At 40.1% G+C, this 24615-nt stretch overlaps 2 protein-coding genes across 2 annotated transcripts in view; both read right to left on the reverse strand.

Annotated features, from left to right (window-relative positions):
• Nucleotides 1-1403, reverse strand: part of LOC122639229 — a 42575-nt gene extending 41172 nt beyond the window's left edge. The window contains exon 1 of the mRNA XM_043832059.1: nt 1386-1403. The gene's annotated coding sequence lies outside the window, so the exon portion shown is untranslated. The remainder of the gene's footprint in view (nt 1-1385) is intronic.
• Nucleotides 1404-2153: 750 nt separating this feature from the next.
• LOC122639250 (RHOMBOID-like protein 1) lies at nt 2154-13032 on the reverse strand. The gene is made up of 6 exons (XM_043832070.1): nt 12569-13032; nt 5824-5987; nt 3869-4032; nt 3498-3757; nt 2797-2923; nt 2154-2484 (listed from the first exon to the last, which is right to left on the reverse strand). The coding sequence occupies exons 1-6, from the start codon at nt 12886-12888 to the stop codon at nt 2362-2364; spliced, it is 1158 nt and encodes a 385-aa protein (XP_043688005.1). The 5' UTR covers nt 12889-13032; the 3' UTR covers nt 2154-2361.
• Between the last annotated feature and the right edge of the window lie 11583 nt (nt 13033-24615).

Raw genomic sequence — 24615 nt, forward strand, 5'->3', positions numbered from 1 at the left:
CAAAACCCAGCTCCGGCCTGTAGCCTTAACAAGGGGAAGACAAGCACCACAGTTTAACTTAATGGAGGATTTGGAGGCTTCCACGTTGATGAATTTGCTGAAGGAGGATGATTAAGGTTTCTAATTGGATTGGTTGAGAGAGTAGACCTCAAGGAATTCACAACATGATTGCTGAGCAATAAGTAAAACCTCATATGGAGACCCTTGTTTGCCTTTAATAAGATCATTTCTAGCTTTCCAAATGGCCCAGGCAAAATTCTGGCTATAACACAAGGGTGAGTGGTAGTAGCGCTTAGCCATTCTAAAATGGTGCTTGCAGTGCTTCAGTCAATATGAGCCATTGATCTAGTGGTAGGTAATCTGAACCGTCCAATTTTTTGAAGTGCAAACAAATCCATTACCATAGTAGCGCTTAAGTGCTACCATTCTATAATGGAAAAAAATCCTCTGCAGAGCGGGGCTAAGAGCTCGACATGTGGAAGATGCGACATCCAACAGTGCCAAGCTCAAGAAGAAAGAAAATAAGAAAAAAAAAAAAAAAAAAAAAACTGTCTTGCATCAAGGTTGCACCGTTGGATGAAGCTTCTTCCACGTGTTGAACTCTCAAGGCCGCACTGCAGAGGATTTTAATCCAAGCGCTTCAATCAATATGAGCCATTGATCTAGTGGTAGGTAATCTAAACCGTTCAATATTTTAAAATGCAAACAAACCCATTACCATAGTAGCGTTCAAGCGCTGCCATTCTAAAATGGAAAAAAATCCTCTGCAGTGCAGGGCTGAGAGCTCGACACATGGAAGATGTGACATCCAATGGTGCCAAGCTCAAGAAGAAAGAAAAGCAGAAAAAAAAAAAAACAAAACTGCCTTGCATCAAACTCGTACTGGTGGATGAAACTTCTTCCAAGTATTGAGCTCTCCGGAGCTGAGGATTTTAATCCAAACACTTCAATCAATATGAGCCATTGATCCAGTGATAGGTAATCTGAACCGTCCAATATTTTAAAGTTCAAACAAACCCATTACCCGCTCTTACCCACAGAGCAGGTAACTTGCTCTTCATCCTCTTCTTCTAGCTGATTGGTAGGCTGGAAACACTTCTTCAGTGATTTAAACACCCTCTTCGAATACCCTTAGCCTTCCTCTTCTTCACTTATCTAAAAATCCTCATGGCATTTCACTCCAACTTTCCAAACGTAAAATAGAAACCTAATATTAAAGATAGAAAGAGAGACAGGAGATACACTCTACCCATCACAAAGCAGAGGAAACTCATCGGCATCTCTCTCCAGGCTTGATTTAACCGAACCCTCCTTAGTGAAAGGTCAATCTATCTCTGTCACTCTCTCTCTCTCTCTCTTTCTCTCCTCATTCCGTATCTCTGCAAAATCCAATTAAAAACCACACAAAAAAAATGTAAGTGATATTTATAAATATCATGTACCAATAGGCAAGGAACACGTGGCCAAGATAACTCACAGCTCGCGAGATATGCTAAATTGCCTTGTTATATCGAGACTTTCCTTTCACCTCGCATAGGGTATCGTGCCATATCAAGAACTTTCCCTTCTTCAGGTTCCTCTTGGGACTCTCAATATGATCTTCCATATCAGACTCCAACAAGGATTCAACATCCTTTCCCTGGATACCTGCCAATATTAGACTCCCAGCACTAACTCTCAGGATTGCCTCTCGAATCTCCTTCTATAAACACAAGGGTAAGCACTCTCTTGTGTAAATTGATCTATTAATTAGTGTTGCTAGGAGAACTGACTTAAGCATCAAAGAGTCTCCCCCCCCCCCCCCCCAAAAGTCGGCTCTGGTCCTCTCTTATGCCCATTACTCTTTAGTCTTGCAAAGAAGCTCATCCAAGCCAGCCTGGACGGTTTTCAACGACAACAATAAGGACTGCATATATGCAGGGATTTGCCATGCAGTTCAACAAATTTTGACCAAGAAATGAACATTCTAATGCTCTGGTGAAAGCACCATTGAGATTAAACCACAAAACTCTCTTTCCCTTGCTCTTTTCACCCGGCTGCTCTACACAAAGCTGGCTACCAAGCCAAAGAAATCAGAACATCGAAAGGTTTGTCAGTTCAGGTTCGAACCAGTTCGATTGTCCAGTCCATTGAAAAGCATGGCAAGACAATCCAACACAAAGTGATCTAGTTTATTTACTGAAACACTCTAGGGATTACTTTGAAAATCCAGCTTATTATTAAATGGAATTTGAATAGGCAGATTATACTACTCCAAGTCCCAACATGTACACAATAAACCACATACAACACAAGCAGAAATCTATAAACGAATGTGTTGTATATACCAGCTTAAAGCCAACCGTATATACATGAGTACCATCAACTACATAGCTGGGAACATAGCGCCTTGATCTGGGAGTCTGATACATTTGACAATGGGTAAGTCTTCGTCCTCCCGTTTCCTTGGCACGTTAAGTTCAGCTGGTTTCCATTTTGACTAGACTGCAACACCAGATTTAATTCATGTCAAGTTCAAACACACACACACTGAGGCAACAACAAGAGGAGATAAGGGTTAGGGTGAGAAAGAGGAAGAGAGTCAAGCATTTAGTTCAGGGTAATTGAAACCCCTACAGTACATGGATTCCACCTTGGGAAAACTTCAGAGTTCAGCCGACAGTGGGCACCGATCAAGGATCGGGATCAACAAACAGAGCAATACAACTTCACCAGTTCAGCAATGTAATTTGTTTACCAAATAAACAGAAGGCAGAAGGTCCAGATCATAAAAGAACTAGAGAAAGGGTATATTACCAAACAATACATGGCCTCTGTCTTGCAGCTCCACGACGAAGTAGGGACACAGCTCAAATAATGGCACCAGGAACAGTGGTCATTTCCATTGACCCCTCGGAAGAGCATAACCGAACCGACAGCAAACCTGGCAAGACAGTGACTTCTATTAGGATTCTTCCAGTCAAAGTTTAAAGTTAGACCAGGCACCTTCAAATCTAGTATTAACACTCAAATTCTACAAATTTGTATTACTGAATCTATATTTCAAAAAAAAAAAAAGAAGAGGTTTCTATCACTGACAAACCCTGGAATGGTTTGGCACCTATTTTTCTGCTAGTTAGACTGAAAATTTGGTCAGTCTGACAATTGGATAAGTGGGGAATTCCTTGCATATTCTATATATAAAATTTGGTGGCTAATTTCAACTGTACTGCCTAACTTGTATAGGGCTCTTCCTCCTGTTGTTAAGCAAACTGCCCAATGGTAGTTATAGCTACTGTGCTAGAAACCATTACGGGTTTGACTATGCCAGAAACTGCTTCCCTGAAAAGAAAATTTTGTTTCTTCATATATCAGAAGAAATCACAATTCATAAAAACTCAGAAAAAGCTGGTGCAATTTAAAAGAACGATAATTGTCAAAAAGCTACATCCAAATGCCCATGAACCAAGATAAAAGGAACAGATTTAGAAGATGAAGATTACAAGTCAAAGGCTTACCCAATAATTAGAAGGATCAAAGCAAGGACCAACAATATATGCTGATACATCATGTGTTTAGGTTTCATTGAAGATGTGGGACAATTCGGAGCACCACTTCTTTGGCTAACCCATGCAAACTGTGGGCGAATGAGAAACACAAACCCAAGGAGAAAACCTGAAGCAAATCCTCCAAGGTGTGCAAAGTTGTCAACATGTGGGAGAATTCCCACCGCTAAATTGACTACAATAATGAAGAGGAGGGTCAACAAGGCTGCAAACTGGAAATACAATTTTAAATTGTCAGTTGCTAAAACATTGCAAGAAGACTCATTCCACAGAGCTAAAGTATTTCCATTGTAAGCCTGGTTCAATTGAACATGGTTCCATACCTTATTTTCATATATTGTCCAATTTGTGATGAGTTCAGAAAGCATGGCTCCAAGTAACCCAAAAAGTGCACCAGAAGCACCAACAGAAATACTTGATTGGATAAACAGAGCTGACAACAAACTCCCACCAAATCCAGAGATCACATATAGCAACCCTATTCGCACTGCGAAAGGATCACACAAGCATTAGATATGAACCTCAAACCACAAGCTAGGATATATGCAGAAAAGTTAACACACCTTCAAACATGATTTGAGATGTACAGCCAAGGCACTTAGAAATCCACACATCTAACACCAAGCTCGCATTGGCCCAGAACAATTAAACCCCAGCATTAGGTTTTAAAGTTAAATATTATTTTATAGTTTAGGACTTTAAAGGTAAATATCCTTTTGTAGTAGTTAAATCGTGTCAAATGAAATAAAACTCCTAATATTGACAAGCGAGCAAATTTTCCTAGGTCACTCTTTTGTGTGTGTTTGTGTAGAGAAGGTCACTTGACCATCATTGGGCTGCATCACTCTTCAGTCCTATACCTCACTACATATTGGATTATTCCTCCAAAATCACCAGCATATTCAAATTATTAAAAGCATTGTAAAAGAAACAAGGCCTCCATTCATCACATGAGAGGAAACTATTGGCTGCAATTTTCCAGTTTCACAAAAGGAGAAGGTGCTGTAGCGAGCACATGGAGCACTATTGAGTTTACCACCTAAGCAGCACATGTAAGATGTCCTGGTCATGTATCAAGTAGATCCTTTTGCTTTTCACAACTAGTCCTGCAATCCTTTACAAAACTTGAAATGCATACAAAATATAATACAGTAGATTCCCTTGCTATGATACACTAGATTTTGTATAATTTGTAAACAAAAATAAGTATATTATCAGGAGTGAAGAATATAACCAATGTCCATGCAGTATTGCACCCCAGTGTCAGTACAGTATCATGAGTGTGTCATAGACGGCCAGTTATGCCCAAAATATCTCTGATATTAAAGTCTGGTGTGATGAAAGGAAAGAGTATGATTTGTTTACAGGGTAGAACTGCACTATCTTTCTCCATTTTTGTAAGAACTGAAATCATTGAATGGAGAATACCAAGAAAAAAAAGTGCACTTCCATGCAATTGACCTAAAACTCATAAATAATCTCTTAAAGAAAGACAGAAAGAAACGGATGCATAGTCAAATAAAGATGTATTTGGGGCTATTGCCATGCAGGAATCGGAGACAGCCACTCCAGCAATGGCATCTAAATGATAGCATGAATGGAAGTAATAGCTTGAGTTGCTAATCTTGGGCCAGACCATTAAGAATGGAGAATCTAGGATTTAGACTGTTGCTACCTGCTTGATACTGCACCATTTACCTACGTGTCCATCTATCATCCATCTTGCAATCTTCTATTCTATGCTTCAAATTCTAGAAAGAAAATCAATGCATTCTTCTAACCATTTATCGCTATTCTTAAGGTTTCCCGAAACTCTAAGTTGATCATCTTACCACTCAATCCTTTGAGTGTAACTATGATCATTATTTTGATGGATGATTATTTTTATATTTTTTGATTCAGCATGTCAATGTTATCAATGCTTCAATGTTTTGCTTTCCGAAAAACCTTCTAGCACATCAGGAGGAAGCACTCTGGAGAAAAGCAACTAGGTTGAATGCTCACATCTTTGACTCTTTTTAACTTGAACATCTGCCTGTCAAACTAAAAATAACGCTCAAGAAAAGACAAATGTTGATTAAGATCTAGATCTACAATGTACATACCTATAATATGCAGTTACGACTTATGAACATTTAAGATCCAGGATCCAGCACTTGATCATCTTAATATTAACATTTATTTGCTTGTTGCAAGTATTTGACAGCATAATCTCCAAGAGAGAAATCAAAATTTTGCAAGTAGGGATAATCTTTGAAACTTGAAGTTACATACATACCAAACCCGAATTCTTGCTCTAGCCGAATTCCAATAAACAGAAGACTCAACATATTGGCAAGCACGTGGAAAACCCCAGCATGCAACCAAATGCAAGTAAAAAGGCGCCAGGCCTGGTGTTCATGGACCACCTTACTCACTTCTAGAGCTCCCATCTTCTCTAGCCTGAAGGAATATAACAAATAACTGCAGCTCAAACTTTATCCCTCTTAAGCAATTATTGATCATTATATGTAAGAGAATTAATTTCTAGGCATGAAAGGCATACAGAGTTTAGGTTAAGATACCATAAATCACAAGAACTAACATTAGCAGACCCTCCTTCAGAAATGGGATGTCAAGCCAACTTTAGCAATTATTAACTATACGTCTATCAACAAAATTCACATTTGACGATGCAAAATTACCAAATACATACACACTACCTGACCAGTGATGCAAAGAAAACCAAGATAAGTAATAGAGATAACATGCAGTACATATGATCACCATCCCAAGATGAGAGAGAGAGGATCTAGGGCTGCAAATCTGGTTATTGAAGGGGGGGCGGGGAAACAAAACAAATACTCCTTTTATAAAATAATATCCCATAAAGCAGTGTATTAAAGGGTGCTTGCCAAAACGGCCGACAGTGGCCTTGCCCATCCATGCGTTTTTGGGGTATTGGGATGGCGGGATGCATCCGGGACAGTAAAAACAATTAGCGGCACCCCCACCACCCTGAATTTTAAAAAAAAAAACATTTTTAAGACCTTGACATAAAGTTTAACATGAATCAAAGTGATATTTATACCAGACAAATGCCTAAGACTTCTGCTAATCCTTGTGTCCCTACTCAATGTTGACCAGACAAATAAATAGAATTAACAAGTATTAACTAAGTGAAATGAAACACCAAGAAGTTAAACAAAAATAAAAATAAAGACATGCTAACATTGAAAAGCTGAAATGACCACAGCAATGCATGTTAAGACACCTTTAAGAAGCCTAGTTTCCATGCTTCTAATCCCAAATACAGCTGTACTAGGGTGCAATCAAACCAGCAAATGCACCGGGTCCCATCAAAACTCAGCAGTTAAGAGTGCTTGGGCGAGTAATACTAGGATGGGTGCCCTCAAAAAAAAACCCAAGGGGATATTTCAGTTGGTAAAGTCCAACACCTCACAATTAAGAGATTATGACTCATCATTTATAACAGATGCTGCCATCAATTCCCTCAGTTTGGAGAGATCTGAGCCCACTAAGAATACATGTAGATATCAATCATAGACCAAACTGCTTCCACTCCTCAGAAACCAAAGTGCTTTTGCATTGTGGTTTAAAGAAAACTAACAGGGGGGGGGGGGGGTCAGCACCAATTGCAATTTTATGTTCGAGCATCATGCTCGACAGAACATCTTCTATAATGTCCTATGGCTTTCTCAAAAGCTGGCCACCCAATCTCTTAAGGTCCTGGCCTTCATCTCTAGAAAAGCTATAGAATTATCAGATAAATTTAGGGGAATGAGATCACTGCTTGGTCACATGGTCTCTACACCAACATCTGGGCCAATGGGGAAGCCTGCCTGGGTATCCACCCAGGGGGCAGGGGCATCATTTCACAGTACCCTGTGAGAGGGCATAGGGGACACCACCAAGCAGGGATCTTTTTCCCTAAATTTAAACCACATTAAAGATTTCCAATTCTATCATTTCTATTCCTTCATCCACCGCAACATCCTTATCTTAGTTACACTCATTTTATGTATCTGTTTTTGAGTTTTTCTTTGTTTGCCAATATCCAGCACCACAATAGCACTGTTATAGTCATAAAATCTAACATTTAGTATTTATGGAATGCATTAAACACCCAACAATCAAGAAGGTCTTTTTCAGCTATCTTGTTTTAACTCTATGCGCAACATCTTTAAATCTCTCCCTCCTCCACTTCTGATTGAACCAAATAGGAAACTGGTAACTTCAGAGCAACTCTTGATCAATGAATCCTAACCATTCCATTTCTGTTGCTATTTAAACATAAACATTTACCCTGATGTTAAAAATCTAGAATGGACGAATTTCCCTGCGCTTTGTCTTATGATAGGTTCCAAATGGAAATCTTACCTTCCTAAAGTGCATTATAACCCAAACTTTATTTTTTAGAATTGTTTGCTTTAAAATGTTGATCAATACCCTCTTTATGCTGATTATTACCTTACTTGACGGTTACGTGTACCTCCACTTCTATTGATAAATTCTGCAAAGGCTTTGGTATCTTCATTGAATTTCACAACAGGGAGTAAAGAAACTAGATAAACTACATGTTGTGGCTTATGCCCTTATGCAGTCTCATACAAAGTCTTCTTCATGATCCAATTGACAAATTTCTCTAACCAAATTCTGCCAGCAATAATTTATTTATTTTATTTATTTTGAATTTAGGACAGTATAGGAAATCAAGATCTTAGGTTTTGCAACCACAAGGAAGCTGTAATTGGAAAATTCTTCTGTTCAGAGATTCATACTCATGGGCCCCTACGCAATATATCTTTTAGGATTGGAACTTCTTTCACTAGATATGATTTTTTAAGTTGCATATAGGGTCAAAACAGTTCTGTAATTAGGCTTTGGGCTTGGTTGGATTCGAGTTTTATTGATCCATTGCATAGTTATCAAGGTGTCGCCTAGGCGTCCAGGTTCCTTGGTCCACCTTGATTTTGGACCCTTTCCAACCATAGTTGTCAAGCCGTCGCCTAGACACCTTGCTCTCATCTTGATTTCTGGTGTCGCCTAGGCGCTGCCTTGCCGCCTTGTTGGTGTCGACTTGTTTTTTTCCCCCTCGACCAGCTTGCTTCGCCTAGGCGCCGTAACAACTATGTCTCCAACGCCTTTCCGCCTTGATAACTATGAACCATTTTTTCATGGGCTTTTCCAGGCTGGGATAGGGATATTTTGCAGCTCAAAGCTTCTAGAACTGCCTAGGATGTTACATAAGAGTAGAGTAGTGGGGTTTTAACACACACACCCCCCCCCCCCCAAAAAAAAAAGGGGGGGGGGGGCAGAGATTTTCATTACTTGCTTTAGAAAACATATTCAAGTGTTTATGTACAGTCCTCTACAGTACAATACAATATTGAAAATACTCCAAGGGATGAAAGGGATTTTCATGACTTGCTTCAAAAAATAAATGCAACAGAGATAATCTTTATCATAGTTCTCTACAATACACAAGGAAAGTAGATTCAAAACACAATTAGTCCTTCAGAAAACTGTATGTCTGGCCATTCAGAGAACAGGTACTTGACTTCAACACAAGGTTCCAAATTTCGGTTTTGACCAGGATTTCAACCTTGGTCGAACCAAAATATACTAACGAAATCTGCATAATAGGCACAAAATTTGGTCCATTTTAAAGGCCAATTCAAAATGGCCATTTTGGGAGCCACATGATGGAATTTTACTCTGAAACTTCTTGTAGTGCCTATTTAAGCATGTTTACACATGTTCAAATCATTAGATTGAGAAGAAGAAAAAATATAACCAAGGTGGTAGTTTGGCTTCAAACCCTATGACATATGATGACCATATCATCCTCTGCCTAAAGAATTTCTCAAAGTCCATCGCAGCAGCCCTATAGGTGGGAAATTTGAAATTTAGAAAAATTTTGCCATATGATGTTTCAAATCCATCTAAATGTTGAAGTGAATGCTCCACATTGACCACCAAGCCTTGACTTAGCAGCAAAATGAAGGCTTTTGCAAAAAAAAATTTGAGGTTTTCGAGCAATTTTAGAACTCCCGGGAGAAAAGGAGTAAAATCTCGAAATTTAATTGAAATATAGACTTCCCAGTGTTCCGCATAGGATTTTGTTTCGACCTGCTATATTTCTTCGAAATTTCGGCATTTAAACCAAATTTCGAACTATGCTTCAGCCAAGTGCTGTCCATCAGCACTCAAAGAGTCCCAGAAGAAAATTCCACATGGCATTAAAGTAAGACTAGAAACTGAATAGGTCTAACCCCAGGCAGGATCAAATAGAAAACCCTCCAATAAATAAGAATTTGTACGAGGGAACCAAGAGAACAATGGGAATTAAAATCATATGAGGGAACCAAGAGAACAATGGGAACTCAAATGAGGGAACAATTTCCTTGGTTGAAATAACAAATAAAAACCCACAAATTTGTAACCTGTTGAAGCAACAATGATCTTGATGTGGTAATCTTCAAGAAATTGATGTTCAGCTGAAAGAAATCCCAGCAGCTTTGAGCACTCTTGAACTCGATTTGAACAAAATTAGGGTTTGGATTCAATAACCGATGGAAGGGGGATGGGGGAAGGGAATGGCTATCTCAGCCTGGGCATCTCACCCATCCTATCTCAGGATTTTCACAAGGCTCAAGCTAATATTTCATTAATCAAATTCGTGTACCATGCTGGCCTCCCTTACAAACTTATATAGAAGACTCAAAAATAAACATAGACACTAAAAAGGAAATGCCTAACCCCCTATCCTTAACTAATAAGGTAACCTAAACTGACTAAGAAAGTGAAATAATAAAGAAAATTGACTCAAAATAGGACTCTAACTAAACTGATGAAGTAAATCCCGTTTTCCTACTTTCTACCCATATTTTAGGCGCATTAAATTGGTCAATGACAAAGTAAAGCCATGGGATCAAAGTCCAAATACATATATGACCTAATCCAAAGTTTATTTTCAATAAAATAAACCTTTTAGGTGACTTATCTACATCAAGCATAACCAAATCATCCGAGAAAACATAAATTGCAGTTCTCTCCTCCATACAAAAAAGGTAGCATCTTCGAGCTAATTTGGCCCTCTGTTCTTAAAGTGTTCAAGAGATGGTAACTTAACAAAAAAGATGCCAATGAGCGAATACCAAGTTTTGAACTTTCGGATTTTGACCCCATTTTGATTTTGTCGAAACCGATCTTTTGGTGAAATTTCAATGCATTTTGACATTGCAATTTCGATTGTCGTTTCATTTCGATTTCGGTCGACACCGAAATATTTTGCGAAATATTTGGTCAAAATGGCCGAAATTTCAAACAATGGCGAAGACAACAACTTTTGGAAGAGACAACGTCACAATATTCAAGAGTAGAGGCCCTTATCCCTAAAATTTCTGAGCAAAATAAATCATAATAAAATTTCAAAGATAGTAACCCCCTGAATCCATCTTTGGCAGCACTGTTTGTCCTCAATGTTGTCGTTCTCAGGACATAGTCTGTATCCGTACTCTCAGTACGTAGTTTGCTACCAAACCTTACTCGGTAGGTGCACTCACTACAAAAGCTGTAGCGTGACAAACTCATTTTATGGACGGTAACACTCAAAGCGCTTCGCTTCACTTGCTTCATCTCCTTGAATGCTTTAACATTATGTCAAGCTAAACATTGTGCATTTTTCATTGTAAGTCAGAAACAGTCATCAATTCCTTAGTCAACCGAATTCCTCCGGAAATTCAAAGTCGCTGCAGAGGATCCATCTATGATTTTAAAGAACTGTTCCACTGCAGAATTCTTTGCGTTAACCAAATTCATGCAGCCAAGGATGGATGTCCAAGAGCTTACCATAAATGAGCCACCTATCCTTCAAAAATCATATTCTAAAACATTTCTTTTTCCCTGAAAGTTGTTTGAGTTAATTCTTTACCCAAGACACCATGAAATGTCCTCATATCCTAAGTATTAAAAGATAAAGTCCTTGCCTCCTTAGAATCTCAAACCATTTGCCACTTCCTACTTACAATGATCACCACCTTGCATGGGGCCATAGACTCATAGCTGAAACGCCAAATCCAGTTCACAAAAAAGCCCTTACTTTTCTACCAAACAATAAAGAAAAAGGGGGGGGGGGGGGAAATAAAGGCCTTATTCATATTCCTAGACAACCAAGTGCATAAACATCTTTTTATTTTCTGGCACAGATAAGAAGTTCCACTCAACCAAATGGAATTTTCACTATTCTCTTGCCAATCGCTACCAATTCACAAGAAATTTCTAATAATTTCCCCCATTCTTTTTGGAAATTGAAGCTTAACATAAGAAAATTTTAAAAGCTATTAGAGGTATTCACTGCTAAAGTCAAGCACCCACCAGTTGACAAATACTTTTTTCAACTCAATAGTCTCTTCTCCATCCTCTCCATTGTAGGGCTCCTGAAACGAGGGTTACACCCGATATAAACTCTCGAATAATCGTAAGGGATATGCCCAAGTCCACGCTACATCGAAGAAATAAAGCTACTTACCCCATGACTTCCTAATCTACATTTCTGACCACTTGAGAGTAGTCTTCTCAAGTTCACACTCAATCTGACACAGCTCCAATAGTTCTCAAGATGGATAACGAATCAAGTGCATCCTCAACCAAAGGGTCCCAAAATAATGGAGTATCATCAACATATTGTAGATGAGTAATAATAGATGGATATGCATCCTTAAAGAATCTCATCTCTTTTGAATCAGCCCCACCCATATTGACACCTAATACAAGCAATCTACTAAGAATCTCTTCCATGAAGGAAGATAGAGGATCCCCCCCCCCCCCCCATTTGCTTTTTTCAACTGGAAGATCAAAATGCCCAATGCATTCATAAATAAAGCCCGTTATCTAGAAACAACAACAGATACATAAACCAAATTCAGTTCACAAGCAATTCAGGGTCCGATGTTACAAACAGACACCTCAACTGAAATGAATCAAAACCTATTTGTCGGAAACTGAGGAGAACAACTTACGTGGTTGCGGAAGGTCCCAGAAGAGGATTCTCCTTGAATGGTTGAAAGGAGAAGCGCCCCAGAAACGGTGCCACACAATAAAGCGAGTTCTTCGGGCAATTGTTAATGTACATACTGATAAAAAACAGAGTAACATTGACGAGAACAAATGTAGGTATCAACCAAGGAAACCATCTCCCGAAAGGTTGAAATTGCCGTTGCCAATACAAAGATAATGCCGACGTCTCTGCCTCCACCGGATGAATCACATTATCTCGTCGCCTCAGATGACCGGAACCCTTTCTTTCGATGTCCAAAGGAGGAGGATCTCTCCTCATCATGGCTGAATTAACAAAAATGACCAATAAGAAAATGGGTCGATCAGCAGATAATAAATCTCCACTAACAGGTCCAAGCCCAACTTTGAGTTAAGAAAGAACAGAGTTCAAATAATCGATTCAAAAACAGGACGATTTGTGAATGAAGAAGGAAAATTTGAATAAACAAAATTTTCCAGAAATAAATTTGAAAGAAATGTGAATAAGAAAAGCAAGAGAGTTACAGAAAAATTGATTAAGGTCCGGCTTTGGCAGAATAATGACAATTCTCGTGATAAGCTCAAGAGTAGGACGAAAGTAAGCAAAGACGTAAGGTAACCTTCTTCACTAAAGATGGAAAAAGTTTGATTTAGCGAATGTCGGTGCCGCTAGATTTAGCGGAATGTCAACAAAAGAGAGAGAGTGTGTGAATGGGCAGAAATAATCAAAATATGAATAAACTTATTGCAGTTTTAGGACTTAAAGAAGCATAAAAGGGATTAGGGAATGCTACAACAAGCGCTTCGTCAGAAAGCAAGAGGTTTTCCTCTTTTTCTTGAAAATCTATCTTTACTGGTAGGAGATTCTCCTATCTGGATTTCCTGTTAATGATAATAGATGTTTCAGTTCCAACAAAAAAAAAAAACACTAGAAAGCGAGTGGTTTACCTACTTACTTTTGTATTCACAAATATGTTCACTTTCAGGCTTCGACGGCTCTAACTCCCACCGTTAGCGTATACAAGTATTTTACTTAGAAAGCGAGTGGTTTACCGGATCTTTATCACCTCTAGTTTGCTGACCGGCCCATTTTCCCAGTTTCTCTAACAAAGGGGGGGCTGAAATGACCTCTCTACCCATGCCCAAACACCCTGCCCAGGTGGGATCCACCATCCTCCTATTAGAGGAACTGGGGAACTGGGCCGGTCAGCAAACTAGAGGTGATAATTTTCCTGGTTTACCTACTTACTTTTGTATTCACAAATATGTTCACTTTCAGGCTTCGACAGCTCTAACTCCCACCGTTACCGTATACAAGTATTTTACTCGCCCTAAATATTAATGGGAGAAACAATGCTATTTGGTTGCGTGGTGCGCTGGCGGCTCTAACTCCCACCGTTAGCGTATACAAGTATTTTACTCGCCTTAAATATTAATGGGAATAAAACGCTATTTGGTTGCATGGTGCGCTGCCCTTGCGCTGGCTGGCCGCCAACTCTCATGGAAAGGTGGAATTTTATGAGGATTTGGCAGTTATTTCACCTACCCTTATGTCTTGGTTTAGGAGCAACATACGCACACGCCCAAGTAGCATTCTCTTTTATTATTTACATATCAAATTACCTAAATTTTCATATTAAAACATGAACATGTTTTATGAAAAAGAAAATTCATAGCAATTACAAAAAAGATCAAAAATTTCCCACCATGCGACAATTGGTGGTGGTGGCATAGGTGGTCATAACCTCATAGGTAGGGATGTAAACGGATATTCAAAAATCCAAATTCGATCCGTGTTTGTATCCGTTTAAGAGAATCCGAATCCGTCCGAAACTAATCGGATATGAATATGATAATCCCCCTATCCGACCGATTATTATCCGATTCGTTTAGCAATCTGAAAGTAATAAAATATCTTATCTCTGTGATCGTCTATCCTTTTAAGTTACCTTATTAGATTTTGTTATCTTATTTTTATAAATTTATAAGTTAAGATAATTTGATTCTTTTTTTAGATTTATTAGTTTATATATATTGTTTTATACAATGTTATAACATGGAATCACATATCTATGAAAATAAATACAAGAGAAAATCAAAAGTAAAAACGTAAGAAACTCAAAGACTAAGAAAAATAGAAAAAAAGGGAATTGGAACTCTAAAGTCTCAACCCTAGCCCTCATCATAAAAACGGTAAAGATGTCAACAGATAGTCAAAAATTTGTATTCGATCCATGTTCATATCCATTTAGGAAAATCTATATTAAAAAAATAACTATTCGAAAATTATCCGAATCCGTCCGAAAACCCATAGGATATTATCCGAATCTGCCCGAATATAATCGGATACGAATATGATAATGCCACTATCCGATCGAATTCGATCCATTTACATCCCTACTCATAGGTGGGGCGACGCAAGAGGCGGTAGAAGAGGGTGGAGGCTCCACTACTCTGGCCCCACCCAACTGAGACATTTGTTGTACGTGTTTGATACTAAATAAGGTAATGGTTAAGCATTAGGTTACTGCGCGTGATTGCTTCCGTCCGCCGCCGTGCGCGGTTGATTTCCGCCATTGTGCGTGTTGCTGTCTCCGCCCAAAGTGCGGGTTCCCTTCTCCTTTTCCTCCTCACTTTCTCAGCCATGATCAGCGGCCTCGCCAATGAAGAAGATGCCGCCGTCGCCGACGACGATGACGATGGTAAACCCGCCACCCACCCCCTTCCCATATTGCTCCACCTACCTTACTTTGCTTCGTCAATGGCGGAGGAGCAGCGTTGACAAAAACGCGCTTGCTATGCATATGGCATACTCATTTTGGGCGAGATTAAGCCTGCAGAAGACGATAAGCTCTTCTGCACTGCTTGCGACACTCCTTGGCATCTGAGGTGTTTATCCATTTGTCCTGAGACCCTAGCCTCTGCTGTTCAATGGGAGAGTCCAGACTGGGGACGACGATGTATCGCACCCCACCTCCGCTTCGAGGAGGAACAGACCTCCTTTGCCAAGCTCGCCGCCGCAGCCTCCTCTTCTTCTCCGTTGTCGTCACCTTCTATCTCTGCCTCTCCGACGACAGAACCTCCTCTATCCCCACCCAAGCTGGAATTGGCTTCGTCAGAAGTATGCTCTGGTCAGATTTTGGATCTGATGTTGGTCCTTCGCAGGTTTTCCTTGGTGAGAGGTGATGAAGATGTCATAGGTAGGGGGCATGAAATCGGCGCTGGTGGGGATTGTGCCGCTGTAGTTGCCAGAGATTTTAAGATCTGCATCTCCATCGGAGTCATCCTCCACCTCAACCTCCGTCCCAATGCCTCCTCGTTCCAGCGTTTTGTCTGTCCGCATCTCGCTTGGAACCTGAAGGAAGCTCCAAGCGTTTGGAGCCAGGACCTCACCGTCGTTCGTAGGGGCTTTCGCGTCATCAGCACCGGCAGTAAGGGTACCTCCATAGTTGACCCCTTCACTGTTGAGAGGCGCATCACCAAACTCCAAAATGGGGAGGGGTCTGGGCTCATGTCGGTTCTGCTCAAAGAATCTGCCACCTACAACTGGCTCTCCATTAATGGCACCGCAACCGACGTTTGGCCGGAATACGATGGTTTTGGTTACGAGGTGGGCATCGGGGAAATAGGGGACCAGACATCTTGGTGGGTTTTCCCATGGCTCTGTCTGCCATGCCCTACCCTATTCACAAGGACAAATGTCATGTGTTGGGTGGTGGTGGTGGCTGTGTTTACAGTTTTGTTTTTAGGGATACTGTTGGGCTTGCCTTTGCCTATACCCTAGTTTGAGAGACCTTGTCAATAGCATGTACGATAGATTAACCATTATCTACTCCTTGGTTTTGGATACATTCTACCCAAACTTTGTGTATTTCATGTTTTTTATTTGAATGAATTTATAATTACCAAAAACAAAAATATTTCCCACCACAGCCATCGATACCGTTGGATTGTAATAAAGAAGGATCCTTTCAACTTTGTTAATAGGAATAAGAGTATAACGATGATTGAAGTGTCCAATCAAATGATCATTTCACCAATGGAAATGTAAAAAGAATTTGTTCTCTATGGGTGAAGAAAAACTTTCATGAAAACAAAAAAAACTCACTACAATCTCTGAAATCGTGCAACACCTTTCTTACGATATCCTTGTAGGGTGGGGGTTCCAAATTCTAACTGAAGTTTGTTGGAATAGCATTTGAATTGATTTTGATGTCAATTGGCAAGGAGCCATGCCTCTTAAAGAAGGAACCTAACTTCAACTCCTCCTGTGTGAGTATGATGTGTATTGTGTATATCCCCCATTTTACGGTCTTAAAAGTCGATTAACCTTTTGGGATTGGTGTATGATTTGTGTGATTACACTCTCATCAAAAAAAGAAGAGGTGTGTGTGGGTTTAGTCTCACATCGGATGTGTGAGTGTGATTACACTTTCATAAAAAAAAACTTCAACTCCCCTTAGAGCTACCAATGTTGTATGCACAGGCTGTCCCCAAATAAATTACGTCCAAGAAAAAAATGATTTTATTTTAAATTGGAGGATTTGCCATGACGTCCAAGTATTAATTCGGGTGTATGGGAGTCCTCCATTATGAATCATTAAATAGGGGGTATTTATAGAAGAGAGAGTGTGTGGGTCCCTCATTTATATGAGAAGATGTGTCAAGGAATCCAAAAGCAAACTGTGTGTGAATCTTTTGCCTGTATTTTAATAACGGGAAGTAGTTTTCTATTAGGAAGTGTGGCCTACGCCAACATTCTTATGTGTCTATTTCTCTCCTCCTCGAAACAATGGGAAGGAGAGAGATAGACTCATGGGAGTATTGGCATAGGCCACACTCCCGAACAGGAAACTTTCTCCTTTTAATAACATAGCAATGTTTGATAAAGTCCAAATTTGGTAGTCATATACTCATATTATGAAATTCATATTATATATATATATATTTCAAACCTATTTGACTTGCTCACATGTCATCTTAATGCTTTTTTTTTTTTTTTTTGGGGGGGGTGTAAAATCATCTTAATGCTTTAACACTTGTATGAGTACGTGTTGCACCATATATATTTAAAAATCTTCTTAGAATGATTGATTTGAACCCAAAAGTACCATCACCACCTAATAGCATTGTGTCACTAAAGCTCTATAGTTTTTTTTTTAAAGAGAATCCCAGAATTAATCAATTATCAAAAAAAAAAATTTCTTAATTAATCCAGAGCAATTTGAAAGAGATTTTTTAACTAGAAAAATGTTAGTTAAAACGTTGGAAACCTATCAATCTATCATGAAGTTTTCGCAACTCAATCATTTATGATAGAATCATCGAAGTGTTTATCTTTCTCTCTACATCATTGAGGTCCATATCTATTTTTTTTTTGTTTCATTTATTTTCCTTCTCCTGTTTTAAATTAAACTTTCAGAAACCCATGAAACCTTTGTACTTTATTTTACCCATACAAAGAGTCAAGGAAAAAGATATTGATGGGTTCCACCAAATTCATTATGCCTGTAGTATTATATTTTCTAAAGTCCTAACCATGGTTTGATGTATTGGTATCATATCGTTCATATCAGACGATACATACCAATTTTGCAAGTGATTGATCCCAATACCATAGTAGTGACACAGTATACAAACAAGGAGTAAAATGATCAGAAATCTATTTTTAAAAGATAATAAAGGGTAAATTTGTCCAATACGATTAATCCATGCCGATAACGATCCAATACCATATCGATTTTTGGGTTGACCGATACCCATTCAGATACCATACAATATTACTTAAAAATCAACCTGATGATTCTATTATTATTCTTTCCTTTCTGGTACGTCAAAGGATTTGGTCACCTGTCCTATATATCTGGAACTGAAAGTCTTTGAACAGTTTCCGTGCAACTGAAGTCAATACCAACCCTAACATCTAAGATTAGGTATTCTTCCCTTCTTTATGTAGTTCACATTTATAAACATCTTATGAAGATAAATATCAGATCGGCCATCAAATTTGATGGAACTGTCAACCTAACACTTCCGTTGCAGAGAATGAAACAGAACCTTTGACATAATTAGGGAAAGAGAGCAGTTGGGTAGGGTATCCCAAGAGAAAGAGGAACCCGGATCATCAACTACTTACTTTCATGAATGTATCTCTAAACATGTTTGTAGGAGTAGAAAGAGAGATTGGTGTACCAGAACACCAAAATAGAGCAATACTTTGAGAATGATTGCTTTTGTTTGATCTTACTCGGCTTAACTTGATGTGTCAAGCACTCAACCTCCCGGTTGCAAGTAATAATTCTCCAACCACAACTCAAAATACTTTTTTCTTGTTTAGTTGGATTACGGTTTTAGGAGTCGATATCAGATCAGTCATGTTCATAGATTCGTATTGTGACCCGTCGATATGATATGGATGTGATATTTTTTGATTAAAAAATATTGTTTTGATCTAAATCGATATTAGTACGTACGATCTATGCCGCTTGCTTAGAGAACCCTCTCCCTTTAATTTTTTCAGGTTCTATAAAAATTTCACATTTTACTTCCCAAAATTAGAGCCTCTATATTTTTTGGATGCATAACTTAAAATTATCACATAAGTAAAATTAATTTAAATTTTAACTATTTAACTGTGATAAAAATAAGATAATAAGGCAATAAGCTATAAATAGTTTCAAACATATTGTAATAATTCATAATAAATAATGCATGTATATATATGTAAATATGTAATAATTGATAACAAGAGAGAGAATCTCTTCAACTATTATAATGAATCAATATTGATTGCCTAGACTAAATAAGTTTCATTCAAATCAAAGTTGGTACAAAATCTAGTATTGAAAACTTAATGAACATGGAGACTTGAAGGGGTTGAAGAACTCTTCTTGAAGACTTGAAGGCTTGAAGACATGAAGACTTGAAGAAGAAGAAGAAGAAAAAGGAGTAGTCATGTGATGGAAGATTACTTAGTTTTTTACCGATGGATATGGATCATTTTTCCACCACGATAGTGTGCTCGTAGTTTTTTCCTCCCCTGCTGTTGGAGTGATCTTACTTCTCTCTACTTGCTAATGGCTTCAAAGGCGCTGACGATCTCACCCTCCCCATCTACTACTGGATCATCTTCCTCCCCCTCTTCCAATCAGGACCAGTTTTATCAGCAACCGATTGTTTCTGACGAGGAAAACTCTGATGATGAAGATACTTTCACTATCGATGAAGAGTATGAGGCCCGTCTCTCCCACAGTGAGGCTCACTCTCTTGCAGGTCGGATTCTATCGGGAAGGAGATACAAAAGACAATCGGTTACTGAGGCTCTGGTCTCAGCTTGGAATACTACTTCCCCAGTTTATGTTTCCCCTCTCAAACCACATACTTATCTTTTCAAGTTTAAGCACCCCATGGACCTGTACAATGTCCTGAATGAAACTCCGTGGTCGGTCGCGGGAAACATTATTGTCCTGGAACATTGGAGAGTAGCCATGGACTAGACTTTTTCTTCTACAGTTATGTGGGTTCAATATCATGAGATCCCTGAAGAGCTGCGAGATCAACAACTTGTATCTAAAATGGTTCAGAAAGTTGGTGCGGTTAAGAAACTTCTCTTTATTAATGGAGTCCGTGGGGGGCAACGAGTGCAGTACTACAGAGCTCGAACCACGGTGGACATCACCAAGCCTCTGAAACAATCCTTAAAGCTGAAGCGTAGAAATGGGGTTACCCAGGCTGTGGAGATACGATACGAGCGCCTCCCTTTGTTCTGCTACTACTGTGGTCGTCTGGGCCATGATGAACAGCGGTGCTGCACCTTATGTGAAGAGGAAGAAATCCATCGTAGTGCACATCACTGCGACAAAAATGTGACCTGTTCACAGTTCCCTCGAAGACGCTTTCAGCCTCACCTTCGTTGCCCGGCTCCAAATGCTCGTTTGATTGAGCAAGCTCTGGTGATCCTGGCTCAGTCTGAAACCCATGCCCCTAACCATGGTGTAGCTCAACGGCGGCGACATCCTACAGGCTCGGCAGCAAGCTCAGGCCAAGCAGCAAATCCGGGTGGTGTACCTGTTACCCCTAATAATTTCCTGATAACCCCCTCCATTAATCCCACCCATGACCCCCGCGTTTCCCCTGTATCCACGTCCCAGTCCCCTTCTATTATGGAAAACTGCCATATTGATCCTTCTTACATTAATCACCCCTCCACCTACCATTCCATGCCACCTCCCCTTACCATTTTTCCTTTAAATGTTTTTCCACCAGCCCCCTACCCTTATCTTCCTCTCCTATTTCCTTTAACCCTCCCTCCATTACCGATAATCTAGGGAGCCACCTTCTTATGCTCCTTAAAAATCTCCCTCAGACCCCTGAGATATCACATGCTCTAACGGCCCTCTTACCCCACTTATCCAGCTATACTCTCTCAGACCCTCCATCTGTGATCGTAAATCACTCCCCTCTGCCCCAAACCCACACCCGAAACCACCCTATTGACCAAGGGCTGCACCCCACTCCAAACCCAGACTCTATTGACCCTCTTCATGGCCAGCAACACGTCATACCCCCACCCTCTCACGACTCAAATCACCCTGGCCGACGAGTGCAGGTTTCTAAGTTGCTGCAGTTGTCTTCAGAGGACACAAGTACAGAAGATGATATGGACTTGGCTACTGATGCCTCTTCGACTTTTTTAGGATTGAAACCCGTGGAGACTGGAGGGAACCAGCTCCACGGGGGGATATGAGGCTGCTCGAGTGGAACTATCAAGGGTTGGGGAGACCCTCGACAGTTTGATACCTTAATCATCTCCTCCAAGTTGACAAACCTGAGGTGGTTTTTTTAATGGAGACTAAAAGCAATGGCAAGGCTATTGAGTGAATCAGAAGACGTGGAAACTTTAGTGGCTTTTCAATTGTGGACCCAATTGGTGCATCGGGGGGGCTTGCTTTGTTATGGAAAGAGTCTGTAAATATGACAATTCTATCATCTGATGTTAACTTGTTTGATGCTGAAGTAAAGATTATGGACTTTCCCCCCTTTTACCTGACGTGTGTTTATGGTGACCCGGTGAAACATAAGAGAAAACTTGTGTGGGATCGTACTGTTGCAGTAGGAAGTCAAAGGCAAGGCAATTGGTTATGCTATGGTGATTTTAATTCTTACCTCTCCTGGCACGAAAAGGTTGGTGGTTCCCAATCGTGCTCTAGGATTCTGACATCTTCAGGGAATTCCTGAATGCATGTGATTTCCTTGATCTTTGGGGCCAAGGGCCAAATTTTACATGGAATAATAGAAGAAGCGGGCAGTCGAACATCAGGATTCGGCTGGATCGTGCACTTTGCAACCCTGCCTGGAGATAGACTTTTGAAGATGCAATGGTCTTTGTTAAGCCGATAGTCAATTTGGACTACAACCCTATTGTTATTGACACTGAGGGGGGTTCTTCCCATGGACAAAGACCATTTCGGTTTGAGTCCATGTGGATGCTCCATGAGGATTGCAAGAACACTGCTGCCAGGGCTTGGTCTATCTTTACTACTGGCTCCCCTGCTCACCGTGTTCTAAGAAAGACCAATCACTGCAGAAATGTCTTCAAGAAGTGGAATAGGGAGGTGTTTGGAAACGTCCATGAAATTATTAAAAAACTAAAATCCCAGTTGGAGCATATTCAAGGCCTTCCCAAGTCTGTGTTCTCACAACAGAAAGAGTCTGACGTTTCAAAACTTCTTGAGGATGGGTTACAGAAAGAAGAGGAGATGTGGAGGCAGAAGTCACGGATTGATTGGATCAGGGGAGGCGACAAAAATACTTCTTTCTTCCATATGTCGACTGTTAGAAGAAGGCATCGAAATCAGATCCTAAAGCTGAAGCACCCTTCTGGTCAATGGTCGTCTAATACATCAGAGGTATCTGACATTCTCTATAATTATTTTCAGCATATTTACTCTTCAGAACCTGTGGATGATCATGCTTTGGAATTGGTTCTGGATTCGGTTGAGCCCATTGTGACTAGTGAGATTAATGAGGCTCTGTGCAAAGACCCAACAATGGAAGATGTCAGGCTTGCACTCTTTGCAATGGCTCCTCTTAAGTCACCTGGACCGGATGGCTTACCACCAATATTCTATAAAAAATATTGGGATATTGTGAGGGACGATTTATTCTCCCTTATGTTGAATTTTTTTAGAACTGGTCTTATCCCATCAGAGTTAAATCGTACCTTCCAAAGGTGGGAGCTCCTGAGATGGCGGACCAATCTCGGCCCATTAGTCTATGCAATGTGGCCTTTAAAATCATCACAAAGCTTGTTGCAGACCGATTGCATGGAGTGTTGAACCAAATAATTGCCCCAAATCAGTCAGTTTTCATTCCTGATCGCGTTATCTCTGATAATATTATGGTAGCCCATGAGATGTTCCGTTTTATTAAGAAGCAGAAGCGAGGTAAACACAGTTTCCTAGCCCTTAAGCTTGACATGCGAAAGGCATATGATAGGCTGGAGTGGAACTTCATGGAAGGTATGCTCTTAAAGTTGGGCTTTGATCGGCTTTGGGTTGACCGGGAAAGTCACTTATAATCTCCTTATTAATGGCTGCATAAAGGGTAATATCATCCCAACAAGGGGGATTAAACAGGGAGACCCAATCTCACCTGCTATTTTCATCTTATGTTCTCAAGCTCTTACTGTTGTTATTAAGAGAGCTGAGGCTGCAGGGAATCCTCACAGTGTTAGGGTGAGGCATAGGGGGGCTGCCATCATGCATGTGTTTTTTTATGACAACTGTTTACTCTTCTCTAGAGTTAATTTGTAGGAAGTGAACTCTCTTAAGGAGTGCTTAGATCTTTATTGTAAAGCAACGGGCCAGGCCATTAATTTGCAGAAGTCTAGCCTCACTTTCAGTCCAAACACCCATGTTAAATTCAAAAGATGATTTTCAAGGGTGCTAAAGGTGAAATATGGAGAAGGCCCATCAAAATATTTGGGATTGCCAACTGACTTTGGTAGCTCAAAGAAGACCATTTTCAATGAAGTGAAGGAGAAAACTATGAATAAATTACAAGAGTGGAAGGGCAGTTTGCTTTCTCATGCTGGCAGGGAGGTCCTCTTGAAATCAGCTATAAGCCCCATGTCAAATTTTGCAGGATCCCACTTCAAGTTGCCTGTCTCGTTTCACAATGCCATCAAGAGGGCATCCTCAAATTTCTATTGGGGTAATGTTGAAAGAAATAGAAGGATCCATTGGATTTCTTGGCCGAGATTATGCAAACCAAACTTAGTTGGTGGGTTAGGCTTTAAAGATACAAGGCTGCAAAATCGAGCTCTCTTAGCAAAGGCGGCTTGGCGTTTGTGGTAAACTCCAAATTCTTACTGGGCTAGATTTATCAAGTCTATTTACTACCCTGCCACTGATTTTTTGCATGCAAAATTGGGTAATCGACCTTCATGGGGTTGGAGAGGTATGCTGGAGGGGAGGGCGGTGCTTTTGGATGGTTTATTGTGAAGAATTGGTGATGGCCGTAAGATTGATATTTGGAAGGACAATTGGATCCCTTCACTGCCCAACTATAAGGTGCAATCCCAAAGGCCCGTGGACTGTGGGCTCACTTTTGATGCTGACTTAATTGATCCAACTAGCCGCACGTGGAAGACTAGCCTCTTACAGCGCCTGTTCCAGCTTGTGGAGGTTAATGCTATTTTAAAGATCTCTCTTAGTTTCTTCGCTGAAGAGGATATTCAGGTCTGGGGTGCCTCCAAGGATGGACGCTTCTCTGTAAAGTCGGCATATTGGCTTCTTGCGAAGAAGGAGGAGGACCAGAGGTCAAGGGTAGCAACATCTAGAGTTCACAACTCGGAGATGATTCCATAAAGGGTTTGGAGGAGAATCTAGAAGATTGATACTCTGCCAAAGATAAAAGCCTTTATTTTGAGAACTTGCAATGAAGGACTCCCAATAGGCTCAGGTCTTCATGCTCGGCAAATTCCCATTGATCTAGTGTGCCCACGCTGCGAATTTGAGAAGGAAACTGG

The sequence above is a fragment of the Telopea speciosissima genome, chromosome 1 (assembly GCF_018873765.1).
Source record: "Telopea speciosissima isolate NSW1024214 ecotype Mountain lineage chromosome 1, Tspe_v1, whole genome shotgun sequence".
Classification (NCBI taxonomy): Eukaryota; Viridiplantae; Streptophyta; class Magnoliopsida; order Proteales; family Proteaceae; genus Telopea; species Telopea speciosissima.

What these genes read in the sequence shown, in the direction of transcription:
- LOC122639250 (XM_043832070.1), bottom strand. Translation starts at nt 12,888, where the DNA reads ATGATGAGGAGAGATCCTCCTCCTTTGGACATCGAAAGAAAGGGTTCC. An exon ending in GGACAATATATGAAAATAAG is followed by an intron (nt 3,758 to 3,868) that starts GTATGGAACCAT and finishes TTGTATTTCCAG; the next exon opens with TTTGCAGCCTTGTTGACCCT. An exon ending in CAGAGGCCATGTATTGTTTG is followed by an intron (nt 2,485 to 2,796) that starts GTAATATACCCT and finishes CTGGTGTTGCAG; the next exon opens with TCTAGTCAAAATGGAAACCA.